The 21,159-nt window shown below is 39.9% G+C and overlaps 1 protein-coding gene across 9 annotated transcripts in view; it reads left to right on the top strand.

Moving 5' to 3' along the window:
• The window catches only part of MED13L (mediator complex subunit 13L), a 318,142-nt gene that overhangs the window by 270,293 nt on the left and 26,690 nt on the right, over positions 1-21,159 (top strand). For 8 of the 9 annotated variants that reach the window (XM_003907212.5, XM_009181778.4, XM_021922992.2 and 5 more), the window contains 6 exons: positions 2,056-2,155; positions 8,522-8,742; positions 9,073-9,278; positions 13,847-14,784; positions 18,926-19,105; positions 19,723-19,946. In XM_003907212.5, the coding sequence (XP_003907261.1) occupies positions 2,056-2,155; positions 8,522-8,742; positions 9,073-9,278; positions 13,847-14,784; positions 18,926-19,105; positions 19,723-19,946 (1,869 nt within the window). The remainder of the gene's footprint in view (positions 1-2,055; positions 2,156-8,521; positions 8,743-9,072; positions 9,279-13,846; positions 14,785-18,925; positions 19,106-19,722; positions 19,947-21,159) is intronic. The other variant, XM_009181779.4, reaches the window with a different exon arrangement.

The raw sequence follows: 21,159 nt of genomic DNA, 5'->3' as shown, positions 1-21,159 counted from the left end.
ATTCACTTATCTACCTCCATATTCATCCATTTTACATACATTTGTTAATTGATGGTTAAATCCTTTGTGGTGGTACTAAGGCTAATAATTGAGGTTATAAAGATGATTAAATTACCACCCTTATACTTGAGAGACTCACAGACGTAAGGAGAAATGGCACATAGAGTTGTAGTATACTTATTGCTGTGAGTACAGTAATAGACCTGAATCTGAAGTTGCTGGACATTCAGGTACGAAGTGATGGGGAACAGTGTTTAAGTTAAGGCTTGAAAGTTAAGTAGGAAACATTTCTAAAGCCCATTCTAACTTTAAAATAAAATGTATCTAACAGATATTATACACCATTACTGTTATAAGTACTTAGAGGATGAGGAGATCATAATGGCCTGGGAGAATGGGTTGTACTTGAAATGTGGAAAGACTGGGGTCATTGAGAGGAATGGGGGAGGGACATTAGTTTAAGTGTGGAATGAGCCTTGATTAAGCAACAAAAATGAACTAGATTAGCTTTCAGGGATAAGGAACAGACCATTGGTCTGTTTTTTTGATGATGGTTAGAGACTGATAGGTCTAGGAAAGTTTTGAATTTTAAACTTCATCAATATGCATTCCTCTGAGGGCTACTGAGTATAGAACTGAACTGGCAGAAGGGCTTTTTTTTTTTTTTTTGGCGGGGCGGTCTGATCTACAGAAAGCAGGAATCCTCTAATCTGGTAACTTTTGTTGGATTAGAACACTAGAATCTGAATTTATACAGTGGCTACATGAAGGAAAAGGACATGACAATGTGAAAAACTCTGGTAGAAGAAATGACTCATTTCTTCATTGCTGATCCAGGCATTGAATTTGACTATCCACCAGAGGCCAAGTGCTGCCTGGGTTTGGTTTTAAAGATCCAGAGGGTTAGGATAGGTGCTTTGGCAGTGGTGAGGGGAATCAAATATGAAAAGAAAAGGAGGTACAAGTCAAAGGAGGAGAAAAAATGGAACAGAGCAAGCATTGTGGAGTGGCCTGCCTGATCTGTTCATGGCCACCGTCCTGGTAATTGTTTCTGCTCTGGGCCACTGAACGTATTCTTTGTATAAATTATGATTTACTATTAGGCTTAATGAGGAAATGTTTAACTGTTGGGAATATACTTTTAGTAATACTAACATACAAAGGAGAGAATTGGACATTTTCAATCAAATTTTCATTTCTCTGAGTGTTTTTGCTTTACTCTGATTTTTAATCAGGCATTTAATCACATGAGCAGTTTACCTTAGAATATATTGCTAATCCATCTTACTACTCGTAAATGGAGTTGGGAGGCTATTGGCTGAGTTGTCATCTCAAGTGTCTTTGAATTTAATTTTAATTTTACGTTTCAATGTTGTGACATTGTATAAGTTTAAATAAATAAAAGACCTTCTATTTGTAAAAATCATTTTTGCTTTATATTTTATTTTAATTCATCACCAATTCATTTAATGTTAAAGATAATCTTGCGCAATAATGCACTTGGTTTGTTTCTGAATAATAGAGAAAAACCTCTTCTGAATATTTTAATAATTTTACAAAATAAGGGTTTTTTTGTGAAGATCAATTTTGATATTTTGATAGTTATTTTTTGTAACTAGGTACAGAAGATACATAGTTTGTTGTGATAAATGAAAAAAAAAAAAGATTTGGAGGGTTTGAGATTATGCCTTTTAGCTGCCTGCTTCCAAGTATAAGGGAAACCAGACCAATTGTCAGTTACTACTGGAGGCACCACCCCAATGTAACACTGTGTCCGTGAAAATTGACCTGGGAGGGAAGAATTGTTTAAGGTCTGCAAGCTCTCCTTTGGTGGCACAATCTGCCCTCACAAGATCCATTCAACTCACTGTTTCTTACACTTGATAAGCTTGTAACCATCTCCTTTGTTTCACTATCTGTTGGTATTTCCAGAAGTTCAGCTGGTAAACGCTTCTACCAAGAGGCATCTGCCAATAGACATACATTAGGAAATACTTGAGTGCTGCCATACTTATATACACATCACTCTGTTTTAATAACATCATCTGTTCCTAGGCTGTATCACCTGCTCTGCGCCCATCAAAAATTCCTACAGTTGGGACAGAAGACCGACCTCTTGGGAAGGATGGAAGAGCTGCTGTTCCTTATCCACCAAGTAAGTAGAGAAACTTGACTGAGCCATTGTGGCTCGCTGCCTATATATAACTTAGATATAATATGCTCATACTCAGTGGTGCTTTATCTTTATCTGAAATTCCCCTTCCTTTTGGCAGAATTCTAACTGTGAATTAAAACCTGTACAAATTGGTGTTCTGAGATGGCAGGCAGCTAATCATATACAGAAACCGTCTTAATTTGAATTCCTTTCCTTTGTTTTCCAATTAAGAATTAGCTTTTTATAACTTAAAATGTAGAAAAACACGTTTCAGGTTTGTTTTTCTAATAGTCCTTTCCTAGTAGAATAAATGCTGCACAAGTGATTTTTCAAACTGGTAGTCTGTTATAAGACTGTGTAAAATGTTTCTGTTTTTATAAATGTAATTCACTCAAGGATATTGGATATTTGATTTCAATCATCTTTTCAAGATGCATACTGAAGTTTTTGTGTTTCCTTTTGAGATCAACTAGTTTTATTATATATGCTGACAAAGAGAGGAACCTCCTTTTTTCGAGTATATTCTTTGCCCTAAGAAACCACATCATTCTACAAGAGAAAAGAAAGTCAGGGTAGCTTATGTGGATACTCTGAAGCAGAAACATAATTCCATTGCAAATCATTCTTTAACACCTTCTCATTAACTTCAGCTGGTAATGAGAACAAATTGAGGGGAAAAACCACCATGTCATAGGGATGAGTCAAAAAGCTTTATGAACCTATAAATGTAGTGCTGATTTACTCAAATCTAGAAGTGGGAAGTATACAGAGATTGGATTTTGACAGCTTTAGTGGATCCATAGCTTTTTAAAATATGCAAAGCTTTCTCAAGCATGACATGGGTGAAAATGAATAATGATAGCCAGCCAGTTGCTGTAGTTTTTTTAATTAAACATTTTTCTTGTTTTATTACTCTGCACTGCAGAATTTCACAAACACGGAACATCACAGATTGAAAGAAACAGTATTAAAATAGGTGTGTGTAGGTCAGATGTTTTTCCTCTTTGAATCAATTGATCATTTACTCTTTCTGTCATGACGTGATACCTAGCGATGTGAAATGTTAGAATGTCTGGTAACTCAGCCAAGGCTTTACACTCACAGACATCCTGCTAGTTAGCGGCATTGCGCAGTGAAGTATATTGTGTGCTCTATCCTTTTTCTCATTTCTATCCAAAAAAGAATTATTTCAAAAAGAAGCTACTCAAAATTTAAAATTTTATGATAAAGTACACGTTATAAAAATGAATGAATTTGAAATGTAGCACAGAATATTAACACCAGGAAAACCCAGATATGCAAGAATCCAGAGGATCGTTTTAATGTGTACAAAGCATATATATAAATATGTATTTGTGAGAGCATGTGTATTTGTGGGATGGGGTGGGGGAGTCAGGGGAACACACAGTATTTCCTCCCAAGAAATGACAATGAAAATAGCCTGGCAAGATATTTTAATCTCAGCAAAAGCTTTTTGGGCACTGAGGTGGGAAGACAAATGTATTATAAAAGTTAATGTCGGCCGGGTGCGGTGGCTCACACCTGTAATCCCAGCACTTTGGGAGGCCGAGGCGGGCGGATCACGAGGTCAGGAGATCGAGACCATCCTGGCTAACTCGGTGAAACCCCGTCTCTACTAAAAATACAAAAAATTAGCCAGGCATGGCGGCGGGCGCCTGTAGTCCCAGCTACTCAGGAGGCTGAGGCAGGAGAATGGGGTGAACCCGGGAGGTGGAGCTTGCAGTGAGCGGAGATCGTGCCACTACACTCCAGCCTGGGTGACTGAGCAAGACTCCATCACAAAAAAAAAAAAAAAAAAGTTAATGTCTATCCTGTAATCCCAGCTACTTGGAATGCTGAGGCAGGAGAATCGCTTGAACCCAGGAGGCAGAGGTTGCAGTGAGCTGAGATCGCACCACTGCACTCCAGCCTCGGCGACAGAGCAAGACTCCGTCTCACAAAACAGAAACAAAGCAAAATTAATGTCTAGAACATTAATTCTAGACATTAATTCTACTGTCCAGTAGAAATGCAAAGCCAGCCACAAATGAGAGCCACATGTGCAATTTCACATTTTCTAGTGGCTATTTAAAAAAATTAATAATATACAGTATTTTATTTAAGGATTCAAAATATTATTTTTACATGTAATTAGTATAAAATTATTGCAGCATTTCACTTTTTTTATAAAAATATAATATGTAATGGTTGTACATATTTTACCTTTTTTTTTTTTTGTATGAAGTCTTTGGAATACAGTGTGTGTTTTACACATGCAACCCATCTCTATTTGGTCAAGCCCCATTTTGGGTGCTCAGTAGCCACATGTGGCCAGTGGATATTGTGTTGGAACGCATAGGTTCCTAATTATTCATTTGTGAATGTAATGCTGAAGACAGCAACTAACAGTGACAAATAGGTTTACTTTAGTATGAAGTTTATGTTAAGGTAGTATTGTGTTATAGTAAAAACATGTTTTTATTAGATTTTATTATTAACCACTTTCTTACAAATTTTTGTATTTGAAAGCACATTAGTTTAAAGTATGAGTCTTTGAATAGTTTAAAGTATGAGTCTTTGAATAGACAAAAGGAAAGAGTTGAATTTTGGGGTTGGTTCATTTGTTTATTTTCCAAGAGTCCTACTGTTTGGAAGGGACTTGGGCATATGCTCTGGGGTGAGGAGAACACTAAGAAATCAGTGATGCTGCTTTGTTGGAGGTCTTCAATCCTGTGCATGAATACATGAAGTGCTGGGCAGGAGCAGGTGGGTGTCTTATGAGTTCCCGCTGAAGTGCAGAGGTCTTGCAGGCTCGGGAGGATGGGAGAAAGCAGAGCACTGTGGGTGGCACAGCTCACCTGCAGTCCATCCTGGTGGCTGTTTCCACCCTTGCTTTAGCCATTTTCTGGGAAGAAAATTGAACAGACAAATCATGTTTCTATTTTGGAGGACCAAAGTGTTTCTTGGAGTCTCAGTGTTCTTTCTGCTTTACCCACTTTTGAGTCCAGTTCCCTTTGATCATCTTAGGGTCATAGATTTTCAGAAATTCCCATAACTTGACAGTAGTTCCATCTTTTTCCAATCCAGGTTTGGGAGGGAGAATTAATTTGTACTAACTTCATCATTTACTGAATGGTTAGATGTTCGCAGCAAAGTGTTCACTTCTGAGCATACATTATCTCATTTAATATGCTCAAAAAATATGAAGTAGATTTTTTTCCCATTTTACAGATTAGGAAAATGAAGCGAGACAGACTGAGTCTTCCTTAAGAATATCTGATAGTAAGAACGATAAAGACCACTTTGTGAAGTGGCTCTCTCGGAGGTAGAATTTCATCTCTGCTTTTTTGTGTGTTTTCTGTTTACCTTTGGTGAAAATTAACAGGGTGGCTGAGGCTTTGAAAACTGAGATATATGCATGTGTTCAGGAAGATCAAAGAAGTCAGCTAACCCTATGTCGGTGGAAATGCTTTTACTATGTTTCTTAGAGGAAATGTAAAAACAAATTTAATAGAACTTTTTTTTTTTTTTTTTGCAAAATTTTGTGTCATATCAGGATACTTGTAAGTAAAAAAAAGGCTATGTTTAAGCTCACCCTTTTAACTTAAAGAGAATTTATACAATTTCTCTACTTCACAAAGAGCTACATTGGCTATTAAGATTTATGGCAATGTGACTTTGAAGATTTTGTGAAGCAGAATTAACGTTTTAAAATATAACACAAATTATATTACAGTTTTTTAGTAGCTGTTCTTTGGCTTGGGAGGAGGAATAGGGACTAAAGGTTAAAGGTGATGGATTTATTTCAAGTGTAGATGAACTTTTTTTTTTTTTTTGAGACAGAGTCTTGCTCTTTCACCGAGGCTGAATTGCGGTGGCGAAATCTCGGCTCACTGCAATCTCCGCCTCCTCAGTTCAAGAGATTCTTGTGCCTCAGCCTCCTGCCAGCATGCCCGGCTAATTTTTGTATTTTTTAAGAGACAAGGTTTTGACATATTGCCCAGACCGGTCTCGAACTCCTGACCTCAAATGATCTGCCTGCCTTGGCCTCCCAAAATGCTGGGATTATAGGTGTGAGCCACCCCACCTGGCCTCCAGTGTAGACTAACTTTGTATTAAAGATCTTGACTTTGTTTTAAAGAAAACTTACTGATCTGGTTCCTGCTACATTTGAAGTCCTGTTTTTCCACCTCAGAATGTATCGGTTATGTAGGGTCTCCGATAGTTCTCTGCCAATTTCTTGTTTGGCTTGGCTCCTGTTTCTACTTCTATAAATTTTTAAGGTGCCTTGAAGATCAACTTGGGATTTTTGGAGTTTTTACTTCTGCTTTTTTTTGGAAGCAGCAGGTACTTTTTGTGTGTAATGAAATCAGATACAGATTCCTGTTACAGAAAATAAGTAGCTGTGGAGCATCGCTAATGGAAATGAATATTTGAATTAACAACCCTGCTGTCTGGCCTCTCCTTCTCCTTATTTTGCAAATAGCTCCACAGGCCAAGAGAGGCTAAAGGATTTAGGATTATACAGTTGTTTCACTTAGAAACACAGTAAAGATTATGTAATCCAGAAGTTCTCACCTTTTCTTCTGCCTCCATGTGCTGAGATGTTTGAAAGCTTTCCTCTCTCCCCACAAACGAAGCAAAGCAAGTAGGCCCGTTGAGAATCATCCATCTAGCACTGCCTTCCCTGTTAGATGAAGGAACCGAGGCCCCAAGGGAGGAAGTGACCTGACCATGGCAGAGCTATGTCCCCAGCACCTGGACTGTGTAGCCCGGAGCACAGCATGGTACATTTAATGTACATTTACATACATAATGTACATGGTACGGTTGCTCAGTGTTAATTTCTGATTTGGAGCTAGGAGTCAGATCTTAGTCGATTCAGTGGTTATTATTGGTCTGTTTAAATCTTGAAGTTGGAAAGAGCAATAGGATAGGAAACTGGTACATTAAATCACTGATTTAAAAACCTGTGGCTCCAAACTTACAAAATTTGCTGCATAGGCCACCCCCTAGTGGCCAAATTTTACAACTACAACTTGCTTTTCATTAGGTCTACTTTTTAAGAATCAGTGCCTTAATGAGCTACTGTAGTGATGATTTTTTACTACAGGTGTATTAAAGGAATTTTTTTTTTTAACAAAGGAGTTCAGAATTGCTGTTTTAAGTGTTTCTTAAAAGAAACTATGAAGTTTGATTTTAATACCTGTCTGGAAAAAATATGGAACTGTTTCCCCAAAAGAGCAGCTGTGAGTTTCACCAAAAGAGCAGCTGTAAGTGTAGTGGGTTTGTCAAACTAGCTGAGTAATCCTCTTATATATAAACCACAAGTCTGGCTCCAAACAATTTTTATTTTTTGTAATATTTTATGCATACTTGAAAACAGGGATAGAACTTTAGTAGTGGTAACTATCTAATTGCCTCCACTTTGTTTAATTTCTCTACTTAGACTTTTCAGGGAGTCAGTTGTTGGAAGAAAAAGGTAAGTTATGTAGACTGTTCACTGAATTAATGTGAAGCCAGACCATAAAACATCAAGAAGTTGGTGATAAAGACCAAAAAAAGTCCAGGCTCAGTGGCTCACACCTGTAATCCCAGCAGTTGGGGAGTCCGAGGCAGGTGGGTCACTTGAGCCCAGGAGTTTGAGACCAGCCTAGGCAACATGGTAAAACCCTGTCTCTACTAAAAATACAAAAATTAGCCAGGCATGGTGACACATGCCTATAGTCCCAGCTACTTGAGAGACTGAGGCACAAGAATTGCTTGAACGCTGGAGGCAGAGGTTACAGTGAGCCAAGATCGCGCCACTGCATTCCAGCCTGGGCGATACAGTGATACTTTGTCTCAAGAAACAAAGCGAAACAAGACCCAGAAAAAGGTAATTCTCTGCTGATGGCCTTCTTCTTAGAGACTTCCATTATTAATATTCTTTTGTATATTGATTTCATCGTTTTATTTTTTTGAGACGGAGTCTCGCTCTGTCACCCAGGCTGGAGTGCAGTGGCCGGATCTCAGCTCACTGCAAGCTCCGCCTCCCGGGTTCACGCCATTCTCCTGCCTCAGCCTCCCGAGTAGCTGGGACTACAGGCGCCTGCCACCTCGCCTGGCTAAGTTTTTGTATTTTTAGTAGAGACGGGGTTTCACTGTGTTAGCCAGGATGGTCTCGATCTCCTGACCTCGTGATCCGCCCGTCTCGGCCTCCCAAAGTGCTGGGATCAGACTTCCATTATTAATATTCTTTTGTGAACTGATGTGATCATTTAATTAGCACTATTTTTTTGTGCCAAACAGTGTGCCTGCCTATAAACTAGGACTTTTTAGAAGCCCTTCCTATTAAACAAAATTTTTTTATTTTCTTATTTTTAGCAGTTGCAGACTTGCAAAGGATGTTTCCCACTCCACCATCTTTGGAACAGCATCCTGCATTTTCTCCTGTGATGAATTATAAAGATGGGATCAGCTCAGAGACAGTGACAGCATTAGGCATGATGGAGAGCCCTATGGTCAGTATGGTTTCAACACAACTCACAGAATTCAAAATGGAAGTGGAGGATGGATTAGGAAGTCCCAAGCCTGAGGAAATTAAGGTAATATTCAGTATATTAACATTTCCAGGGCAGAGCGGTTTCCAAGTGGATTCATGTACATCTGCTTTAAAATGGCATATCATCTATGTGCCATATATACATAAGTTCCTAAGAACCCTTTTAATTAGAACATGAGGCACACCAGTGAGCATATTAAATAGTGTGTTTTGATTGATTTAACATTTCTGTGTTAGCATTTTCTAGTGATCAAAGGAGAGAAATACTGAAAAACGATCATTTTGGTTGCTGTTTTTATGATAGCACTATGCCACTGTAGTGTGTTCTACAGAGTTTACCAGTATTAACACTGACCCCACTTTGTTGTCATAGGACTTTTCATATGTGCACAAAGTTCCATCCTTTCAACCTTTTATGGGATCCTCCATGTTTGCTCCACTGAAGATGTTGCCGAGCCATTGTTTGCTACCTCTGAAGATACCTGATGCCTGTCTGTTTCGGCCTTCATGGGCAATTCCTCCTAAAATTGAACAACTGCCCATGCCCCCTGCAGCCACTTTCATTAGAGATGGCTACAAGTATGTATAGGCATTGCGTCATTTACTTGCCATATTTGATGGAATTTTTATCTTAACTAAGTGTTTGTTAAAAATGATAACAAGGTCCGGGCGTGGTGGCTCATGCCTGTAGTCCTAGCACTTTGGGAGGCCGAGGCGGGCAGATCACTTGAGGTCAGGAGTTTGAGACCAGCCTGGCCAACATGATGAAACCCTGTCTCTACTAAAAATACAAAAAATTAGCTGGGCTTGGTCACGGGAATCTGTAATCCTACCTACTCGGGAGGCTGAGGCAGGAGAATCGCTTGAACCCAGGTGGTGGAGGTTGCAGTGAGCCAAGATCACGCCACTTCTCTCCAGCCTGGGTGACAGAGTGAGACTCTGTCTCAGAAAGAAAAAAAAATGATGACAAGTAGCTTATCATTTGAAACTTCCTTTATTGGTCTTTCATATTTTTGTGCAAATTATTTTGTGCTGGAAAATGTGCATTATTTTCTAAATGAAATTTTGTATGCAGACAGTCCCTGACTTACAGTGGATTTACTCAGGAGTTTTTGACTTTATGATGATGTAAAAGTAATACACATTCAGGAGACGCTGTACTTCAAGAACCCATACAACCATTCTGTTTTTCACTTTCAGTACCGTATTTGATAAATTACACGAGATACTCTGCACTTGATTGTAAAACAGGCTTTGAGTTAGATGATTTCCCCAATGGTGGGCCAATGTAAGTGTTCTGAATATGTTGAAGACAGGCTAGCACCAGGTGTGGTGGCTCACACCGCAATCCCAACACCTTGGGAGGCCGAGGCAGATGGGTTGCTTGAGCTCAGGAGTTTGAGACCAGCCTGGGCAAATGGCGAAACCCTGTCTCTACAAAAAATACAAAAATTTAGCTGGGCATGATGGCGTGTATCTATAGTCCCAGCTACTTGGGAGGCTGAGGCAGGAGAATCACTTGAACCCACGAGGCGGAGGTTGCAGTGAGCTGAGATTGCACTACTGCACTCCAGCCTGGTCGACCGAGTGAGACCCTATCACAGAAACAAAGATAGGCTAAACTATGATGGAATCAGTTTTCCCTGTGACAAATAATTTCTTAATAAATAAAGTGATTCGAATGATATGAAAGACCACAAATTCAGATTTCTGCTGTGGTCAGGTAAGCAGTATATAGATGAAATGGACAGGGTAAATGCAAAAGCGTTGGTACTACTGATACTCAGCACCATTGTGGGTGACAGGAGGAGAAGCAAGTGAAGTCTAGTGTGAAACCCCATTTAAAGGGATGTTTGCTATTCAAGTGCAGAGGGTTGTTGTCAGGCAGGACTGGGGTCATTGTGGTCAGATCTTGCTGTTTTTGAGGGTCACTTGAAATCTGGATTTTTGTATGTTTTCCTTTCTTTAAAATGTTGTCAGCTAATAGAAAGTTAAGCTTAAGGAACTAATAATACAAATTTGTGGTCCTACCTCAGCCTGTGGGCTGCAAGTTTGTGACCTTCTGTAAAATCATCCTGATGAAGTTAATTTTAATGTTACAACAAGGCTTCCTGCTTGTGTATATAAAGTCAGTGTCAGAAAGAAAAACTGTGACAGAAAAGTACAGAGGAATCCTAGACTTAGGAAGCTACAGTTACTGTATTATAATACTGAAATTCCTGCATTGTAAAAATTATATGCATGACCTTAAATGACCATTTTACATGGGTCTTCCCTTTAAAATGAAGTAATCCTGCTCTGCCTCCCACACAAGACTTTCACAGTGCTTCAGCAACTAGTGATTGTAGAAGTACCATGGAAATAACAATGCACCAGCAATATAAAGAGCGTGCTGAAAAGCACCCTGAGCACCTGGCTGGTGTGCTGCTGCTGTGCTCCAATTGTACTCTAGCTTACTCAGCTAGATCCTGGCACAACACAGCTGGAACACCTTGGTGCACGCATAAGGGGTTAGCTTAGCACATACAGTTGCTAGTAAATGACATAGCAGTTTTAAGAACCCATTCAACAGTTTAATCTCTTTCATGCATACAGGTTTCCCCAAAAAGGTCACATGCAAGCTTTTGCTGTATAATGGCTTAAATAATTTAGGTCATTATTTAGATCTATTACATCTTTCATTTGCCATCCCAAAGATTCTTTGTGTTCTTAACTGGCTCTGTTAGTACAACCTTATGTGATGAAGGTTTTGGTTTTTTTTTTGTTTTTTGGGTTTTTTTTTTTTTTTTGGAGACAAGGTCTCACTGTGTCACCCGGGCTGGAGTACAGTGGCACAATTGCAGCTCAGTGCAGCCTTGACCTCCTGGGCTCAAGCAGTCCTCCCACATCAGCCTCCTGAGCAGCTGGGACTATAGTCACGTGCCACCACACCCAGCTAATTTTTATGAAATTTTGTTGCAGAGTTTGTGTCTCTCTATGTTGCCTACACTGGTCCTGAACTCCTGGGTTCAAGTGCTCCTCCTGCCTTAGGCATGAGCTACTGCACCTGGCGTGAAGGTGATTCCTGTCTGCACTGTCCACTATGGCAGTCACCAGCTTCCTGCTGCAGGTGTTGACCACTTGAAATGTGGCTAGTGAGACCAAGACTGAATTGTTTTATGTTAATTAATTTAAATTTAGGACATGGGGACTGGTGGCTACCTTATTGGAACAGTATGTTTCTAGAGTGTGTGTAATCCTGCTGTGGTCTCTGCTCGCCATCACCGTGGACTCCTTTGTCACACGCAATACCCCTGCAATCACTTGCTTATGAGCCACCTTTTGTTTCTCCTTTTCACTTTCAACTCTCCAGCTTCTAGTGTAGGGTTGCTACTCAGTTCATTTTTATTAAATGGGAAAAATCAGATTACAAGATAAACCATTCTTACTACCCAGGGAGCAATTTAATTTTTCAGGTTTTCAGTTAGTACTCATAGTTCCTTTTCTGATCTGAACTGCATAATAATTTTAGGGTTTTGTTGAACAGGAAAATTTGAAAGGAGTCCAATTAAAGATCATTATTACACACTTACTGTTTTGGTCTCTAAGAGAGCAGTGATTGCCAATCAAGTTTTTTTTTTTTTTTATCTGTACTCAAAGATACTACTGTGCCTCAGATTTAATATTTCTTTACAGTGCCTGATTTGGACTTTTAGGCTGGTAGTTTAGACATAACTAATTAAAAATCACAAGAAAATTATTTGAAGAGTTTATTGGAGGAGCATTGGTTTAAGTACAGTATTAATATATATAGAAGAATATTAAGAATTTTTTAAGATCTCTATTCTTTTGATACCTTCTAAGTAGAAAAAATGGACTCATATGCTAATATACATACACATCTAAGAAAGTACAGTCGTCCCTTGGTATCCTTGGGGGATTGATTCCAGGACCCCCTCGGATACCAAAATCTGAAGATGCTCAAGTCCCCTATATAAAATGGCAGAGTATTTGCATATAATTTACACACATCCTTCTGTATACCTTAAGTCATCTCTGGATTACTCGTAATGCCTGATACAATGTAAATGCTATATAAATGTTGTACTTTACTGTTTTGATTTGTATTTTTTAATTGTTGTATTTTTATTTTGATTTCCCATCTGTATATGGCTGAATCCGCAGATGTGGAGCCTGTGGATATAGAGGGCCAACTGTATATCAAGACAATGTTTTATGATAATGAAACAGCAGAACCTTGCAGTCAGTGTTTTCTGTTTAGCTGTTCCAAAAAGAAGTCACTGCTTATGAGAAAGTAGATACCGTAGCCCAGTCAGTCTTGGGCAGCTAAAATAATTACACTGTATGCAATGCATAACAGATTGAAAAGTGAAAAATGAAGTGCTTACCACCCCACAGAAAACTGTTGGAAGCTGGAAACTCTGATATAGTATGTGTACTTCTGTGCAACCACCTAATTAATACTGAGGCCTCTTAGCCGCATATGTAATATTCCTATCAGTTGTAGTATAGTACTGGTAAATGGGCTACCTAAAATGTAATTCCCTCCTGGTCACTCATTGCTATAAAAATGTAAGCCTAGATAGGGCTGCATTTTGAAAATTAGAGAAATGTTAAATTTTCATGTGTATTTGATTATAACTACTTTGATAGTATATATAGATTATAGCCTCAGAGAACGAGTACACTGGCAGACTTTCAGATTCAAAAAAAATGACAAAAATGTAATTGCAAATTAGATGGAAATTTCATCCTGTGGTCCTCTAGCTAATTTAGTGTCTGAACTTATAGGTGAAGTTCCATTTAGTAGTTACAACTTTTCAAATGACATTGACCAAACCCAGTGCCATGTTTTCTTACAAAAATAGTAAAAGTTCCTTCAAGAGATTAGGATGAGGATGCTTCTATGTGGAATAAGTAGAAGGAAAGTGCTTTGTTGAATTATTCTTCATACCTTACTACTTCTTTACACACTGCACTGACCTTTGTATCTTTTTTTTTTTAAGAGAAAATTAAATATACCAGTGTATACCAGTGATAGCAGAAACAAACGAGAAACATGCAGTACATGGGTGGGGTGATTGTGTATCTACTTCAACATCTGTGACATGCTGCCATTCCTTACTTGGTGCCTTCTCTTTTTGTAGTAACGTGCCTAGTGTTGGGAGCCTAGCAGATCCAGACTATCTGAACACACCACAGATGAACACACCTGTGACGTTGAACAGCGCTGCCCCAGCCAGCAATAGTGGGGCAGGAGTCCTACCATCTCCAGCAACCCCTCGCTTCTCTGTCCCCACACCACGAACCCCCAGGACCCCAAGAACTCCCAGAGGTGGGGGCACTGCCAGTGGTCAAGGGTCTGTTAAGTATGATAGCACCGATCAAGGGTCACCAGCCTCCACCCCCTCTACTACGCGGCCCCTCAACTCTGTGGAGCCCGCCACCATGCAACCAATTCCCGAAGCCCACAGCCTCTATGTTACCCTGATTCTCTCTGATTCCGTGATGAATATCTTTAAAGACAGAAACTTTGACAGCTGTTGCATCTGTGCCTGCAACATGAACATCAAAGGGGCAGATGTCGGGCTTTACATCCCCGATTCTTCCAATGAGGACCAGTACCGCTGTACCTGTGGGTTTAGTGCGATTATGAACCGCAAACTTGGCTACAATTCGGGACTCTTCCTTGAAGATGAGTTGGATATTTTTGGGAAGAATTCTGATATTGGTCAGGCTGCAGAGAGGCGCTTAATGATGTGTCAGTCCACCTTCCTTCCTCAGGTGGAAGGAACCAGAAAACCCCAGGAGCCACCCATAAGCCTTCTCCTCCTCCTCCAGAATCAACACACACAACCTTTTGCTTCACTGAGTTTCCTGGACTACATTTCCTCTAACAATCGCCAAACTCTTCCCTGTGTAAGCTGGAGTTATGACCGGGTGCAAGCAGATAATAACGATTACTGGACGGAATGCTTTAATGCGTTGGAGCAGGGGCGGCAGTATGTGGATAACCCCACTGGTGGAAAAGTGGACGAAGCTCTGGTGAGAAGTGCCACTGTGCACTCTTGGCCTCACAGCAATGGTAGGTGTCCCAGAACACAAATTTACTTTGAGGAGTATCTTGGTATGATCATAACTTAAAAGCTTTCTTTACTGTATTTGACAAAAAGATTTAATTTCATGTCTTTAGGGGGAAAAAAAGAACCTAAAGTGAGAGCTATGTTTATTTCATCCTAAACTTAAGGACTGGGAGAATGTTTTATATTGAAACACCTTTGGAGAAGAGTAATTGTTTTCTGAAATTTTCCTCTTGTAACTCATAAGTAAGCAGTCCTTGTTGGAAACCTGTGACCGATGAGTGTCAGAGTCGTCAGGAGCTTAGAGACGGATAATTTGCACGCTCTCGCACGCTTAAATCCACCATTCTTCCAGATCAAGTTTCTAAGGAACCTCTTCCAGGAAGCCTTCTACCCATTTGCAGAGTCTCTTCTCCCTTCTCTGTTCCCCCCTCTGTTGCATCTCTTATAACAAAATCACATTTTACTTTGCATTGTGGTTACTGGGACATATAACTGGTTGTATTATTAAAAGTTCCAGTTGACAAACATTTTCGAAGTTGGATTGTAAGAGTGCCAAGCAACTTGCTATTTCCTTTTCTTATTCATTCACTGCCTAAACTGCAATGCATCATGGGGAATAAAATGGCTACTGAAAGAAACAAGGCACTTGCCCTCATGGACTTTCTGATCTATTCTGGAAGTGGACATTAATTAAATCATTACACAAGTACGCATATTATTACAACCCATTTTATAAGTGATAAAAGCATGGGATAGAGGGGGCACTCTAGGCTGAAGGTCAGAGAAGACTTTGTTGAAGAAGTAGTAACATTTGTTTGGAGATCTCAATGATGAGTACACATTAATTGAGGAAGGAGAATCTCAATGATGAGTACACATTAACTGAGGAAGGAGAATGGGGAGCAAGGCATGTGTCCGAGACGGAAGGTGCTGCAAGTGGGAAAGGCCTTGGTTGGGACCTTTAGAAGCTGAAGCGAGGTTAGAAGCCAGCAGGGGCTAGATTACAGTGACTCTTTAGAGGCACGCTAGGGGTTGGGTCTTCCTGCTCAAAGCAATAAAAAGTCATTGAAAGATTTTAAGAAGAAACATTGACGTCAGATTTGTGTAGTTAGAAAAGAAGAATAACCGTGTGCACTGGCTGTAATTCTGTGTATGGATTAGAAAATGGCAGGAATGGATTTGGGGAGACTAGGGGGTTATTGAGGAAGACCTAGTAAGAAACAATAGCTTGCCTTAGTGTCCTTTTGAAGATGGAGAAGAAACGGAGTCATTCAAGAGAGGTTTAGGAAGTATTATTGCAGGACTCGATAATGGGTTTAGTTTTGGGGATAAGGGAAAGATAGATGTTAAGGAGGAGCCCCAGATTTGTTACTAGTACACCTGGATAGTCGGTGGTGGTCAAAAATAAGTACACTGGAGGAAGACTATATCTGGAGAGAAAGTTTATAAATTGAGTTATGGAAGTTTGGAAGTTTTAAAGATCCCTTTTGATATATCCAGGTAGAGGTATCAAATAGACTCTTGGGCCTTTTGCTCAGGAGAGAGGGAGTAGTTGGCATATAGATGATAACTTCAATTAAGGGGGCACAGATGAGCTCATTGAGGAGGAGGAGAAAAGTATAGAATGCGAAGAGGGCCTAGTAGAGCTTAGCTAAATTCTGACAGGTATAGGTGAGGCAGAGAAGCATGAGCCTATCAAGGAAGTGGAGAAGGAAGAACCATAGAGGGGCTCTTGGGCTCTTGGAAGCCAGGGGTAGCCAGTGTTTCAAGAAAGAGGAAGTGATCGACAGGCATTAAAATACAAGTGAAGATTTTAAGGTAAGGATTAAACATGTCTTCTGACCGTGGTGAGAGCTGTTTCTGTAGAGTGGTGGGAGCAGAGGCCAGACTGGAAGGGTTGTGTGAATGAAGTGGGAACCCTGTTTCTGAACAACTCTCAGTCTTGCAGGGAAGAAAGTTATATAAGATTCTTAAATACAGGTAGAAATCTGAAATAATAAAAAGTATGTCCAGAGGTCGTCAGTAGAGTATGGGGAGTAATGGGTATTTTCTGACTAGGCCAATCAAGGAAGCTTTCATGGAGGTGGAGATGACTAAGGAAGCATTGAAGGGTTGTACTCATTTGTATAACTGCTTCGGTTTAAGCACAGTGCCTTATACTTAAGGAGGCCCTTAATCAGTTTCTAGTAAATGGATTTATGAAGTGAAGAAAACGCAGCCTTTCCCCTAAAAAAAATGTGGATGATCAGCTTGGGTGAGTCCTTTTACTAGATAGGCCTTCAGATGGAAAAGCAGTCTGTGTGCATGAATCAGTGGTGGTGTCTTTCAGGATGAAAAATAGGACATTTTATTGCAGGGGAGGTCTGGATTTCAAATTTTAAGATGCCTAAAAGTACCAGATAATGTAAATGAATGAGATGGGAGACAGATTTGCAAAAGGCAGTGCCTTAAGCTGTCTTTCCAAAACTCACTTTCTCTTTTGCAGGCACAGGAATAGGGTTCATAAGAAACATGCTTGCTTTTAGTTTCCTCAAATCTGTGGTTCTCTTGGTCTGTGATTTCCCACTTTTGGTAGAGCCATTAATACAAGAAGTATTCACTGTTGTTCTTACTGTATGTAAAAAGAAGCACCGGCTGAAGATACAAGGCAATGAACACTGCGTCAGACTCAGGCAGACGGCAGGACAGGGGCCGTGAGGTGGCTGAAGGGGACCAGCTGCTCCTCAGCTCCAGCAAGTGGTGATTATGCAGGAGTGTGGGTCTCTCGGCTCAGGGGAAGCTGGCAATCTAGATTTGTGTATGAAATGTCCTGGAGGGATGTGTTCCACAGTTTAACAGAATATCCTGTGGACCACCACTTTGCAACCTATGCTTTACTGATTTAGGGACACATTTGAAAAAGTCTTAAGAATCCTTAATCATGGCCGGGCGCGGTGGCTCAAGCCTGTAATCCCAGCACTTTGGGAGGCCGAGACGGGCGGATCACGAGGTCGGGAGATCGAGACCATCCTGGCTAACACGGTGAAACCCCGTCTCTACTAAAAATACAAAAAACTAGCCGAGCGAGGTGGCGGGCGCCTGTAGTGCCAGCTACTCGGGAGGCTGAGGCAGGAGAATGGCGTGAACCCGGGAGGCGGAGCTTGCAGTGAGCTGAGATCCGGCCACTGCACTCCAGCCTGGGTGACAGAGCGAGACTCCGTCTCAAAAAAAAAAAAGAATCCTTAATCATCCTGTGTTTCAAATTTAGTTGGCAGATAAATCTTAGATTTCTTTCCATGCCCTTTCCCTAATCAGCCAGAAGAGTAAGAGGAAGGCAAAGTCTTCAGGAATCCAGCTGTGCAGATTCACACCACATCACCTACAGCATAATTAGCTCTTTTGGCAGACCTTGTTAAGAATCTGATGAGCATGATGAACCCTCCATCCTGAGAAAAAAACAATACATATGTCCAAACGTGTTTGCATGGTTTTGCATACAGTTCAGACAACTTTCAAATTTTAGATTAAAAATCCCTCCCCAGGGCTACTGCTGGGACTGAAGTCATCTACATTTAGAAGGCAGTGAATCCCATCCATGCCTGCAGAGGGCTTTGGTCTTCAAGGGACTTCAGCTGTGTTTCCCCGTGCGTCTGGCTGCACTGAAGATTGGCTTTCTCTTTATTATGCATTCTGTATTTTGTGAAAATATTTTTACAATTAAGAGCATTTAAAGAGTTTTTAAAAGCTTCTGTTTAAGTTCCATTTTTTCCTACTCATATAAACAAAACATTGATATTTGCAAATAAAAGTAATGTAATAATTAAGAAACTTGCAGCTGTCTTGTGAAAATCCTTGGAAACAGTTTTACATGGTTTTAAAAAGTCGCACCTATCCATTCTTCCACTTTTAAACAATTCTTCCATTAAACTTTTTTATAGAGAGTAATCCGTTTCTCCTTTTATTATTTTTGATACTAAATTATCAATTATTTTCTCTAATTTAGTAGAAGAATATCTCTCGTCCTGACTCCTATTTCAAATATTTTAGAATCTACTACAGCTAATAACGTTGTTCTGGACTATTAACTGAGGCTTGAGGTGATGGCGAGGAAGAGGAGGGTGCCAGCCCCCTTATCTTCTCTGTCTCTTCTCACTTCTCTTCCAGTGCTGGACATCAGCATGCTCTCCTCCCAGGATGTGGTTCGTATGCTGTTGTCCCTGCAGCCCTTTCTCCAAGATGCCATCCAAAAGAAGCGCACGGGCAGGACCTGGGAGAACATCCAGCATGTGCAGGGACCACTCACTTGGCAGCAGTTCCATAAGATGGCAGGACGGGGAACCTACGGTAGGGTCTTTGTCCTGTTTAAAATTCCTTCTGACTTCAGTGCTGTTCAGTGAAGAGCAGCTTTAGTTACTGTCAAGTCCTTGCTTCACTAACAAAATAGGGGAGTCTTTTTCTTCATGACCATTAAGTTTTATAATCTCTTTGTTTTCCTAAAGTTAATTTTAGAGTTAAGTTTCCTAACACCCTTGGCGTAATCCAGGTCAGTGAGGAAGATAATCCCTAAAAAGTGCATTTCTTAGATTCTCCTCATCTTCCCAATCCTCATTGCATTTTCGTCTGGATGGACTTCTGGGCCAGTTCTGTGTACTTCATCATAGTTAGGATCATAATGCTTATCTTGAAGGAAGTGATGTAGTGCTGCTTGGAAGGTTAATTTTAACTTGTTCTAGTCTGCCCTCTGACCTTACTGAACTTTGTAAGCAAATTCTGACTTAATTAAGAGTCCTCATCAGTGACCATTTAATTAGATGATTTGAAAAATACTTGTAAGAATGTCTTGTCAACATGGAGTGACATTTCAGATGCTAGAATTAAGACCAGTGTACCAGGAATTTCAAAATTGTACAGATTGTGGGAAAAACTCTCTAGCACCTTCCTAAACTACAATGTCATTTTAGGTTCAGAAGAATCTCCTGAGCCGTTGCCCATTCCCACTCTGCTGGTAGGCTATGACAAGGATTTCCTCACCATCTCGCCATTCTCCTTGCCATTTTGGGAGAGGCTCTTGTTGGACCCATATGGGGGCCACCGTGATGTTGCCTATATTGTGGTGTGTCCAGAAAATGAGGCCTTGCTCGAAGGAGCCAAAACTTTCTTCAGGGACTTGAGTGCTGTATACGAGGTGAGGAAGTTACTGTGAAAATCACTTTTCATGACTTGGATCCTCTGATTGTTTCTAGTGATGACTAAATTTCAAGACAAACGTCTTGAAAGTAAATCTCAAAGAAAATTCGCAAACAGGAGGATGAGGAAGAGAATTGAATTGACAAATTTTTCTGGAAGCAAATTGCTTTCCCATCTTGGCTTTATGTTTGTTAGATTTAGAAAACATTCCTCTCCCATTCTTACTATACGTCTTAAAATCCCATCAGTTCTCTCTTCTCCATTTATGTGCTAAAAGGTGAAGAATATTGCTCACCAGGGGAAAGTGTGGCAATGTAGAAGATGAGCTTTACAAAAAGAGCACATCTACTCTTTTTATTTATTTATTGGATGGATTGAGGGATAGGGTGAGTGGTGAGAGTTCCTGACAACAGTATAAAAATGTTTCTTTTGAAAATTTCTGAATTGAAACATAAGTTTAATGAATCATGTCCCCGTTGTGTTTTAACACGACATCTTAATACTGAAACTTTGATACTGATTAAAAATATAATGCCTCTAATAATGTAAAAACCAGGCAGATAATTTTACATCTTTAGTATATGAATTCCTATTGCTTTAAACAAATAAAATCATGTCTGTCTTTGAATAATAAGTGCTACATTTCTTATGCCGAAGTATATATGCACTAAGTTCTTTGTATCTGATACATCTAATGTCTTTGTATTTGGTAAAATGAAATTAATATCTGTAAAGTGTTTAGAACTATGATAGGCACGTAAACATTATGAAAGTGGTTTTAAAGTAAGATTCCAAGCTGAATTCCCAAATATTCCAAAAGAGGACATTCATGATCTGTAAATGTATGAGTAGGCATGGAATAGTAAATTTATGTGTTGCTACAAAGAAATGAGATGCTAACATGATGTAATGACATCAATTAAGTCACTGAAGGAAGCCCTTGAATACATTAATTTCGGAACAGTGTCTGGTCAGGGGATATATAACACTATTAAACCATAATTAACTGAACATTTGTGTAAGCAGTTTTAAAGCCCAGCCATTCCCTTGAATGGAACCTTCAGCTTAAGTTACAAAATGTAAAAACCACTGCCAGATCTTTTTAAGAGGGTGCAGACACTCTTTAAATTTTTCGTAATGACTTCACTAGGGTTGCTCATTCAGCAGTGATTCATACCTCCTTAAGAAGAGTATATACTAGAGGATTTTGT

This window comes from Papio anubis, chromosome 9 (genome assembly GCF_008728515.1).
Source record: "Papio anubis isolate 15944 chromosome 9, Panubis1.0, whole genome shotgun sequence".
Lineage (NCBI taxonomy): Eukaryota > Metazoa > Chordata > Mammalia > Primates > Cercopithecidae > Papio > Papio anubis.
The sequence above is the reverse complement of the archived record's forward strand: the minus strand, read 5'-3'. Positions and strand labels throughout refer to the sequence as shown.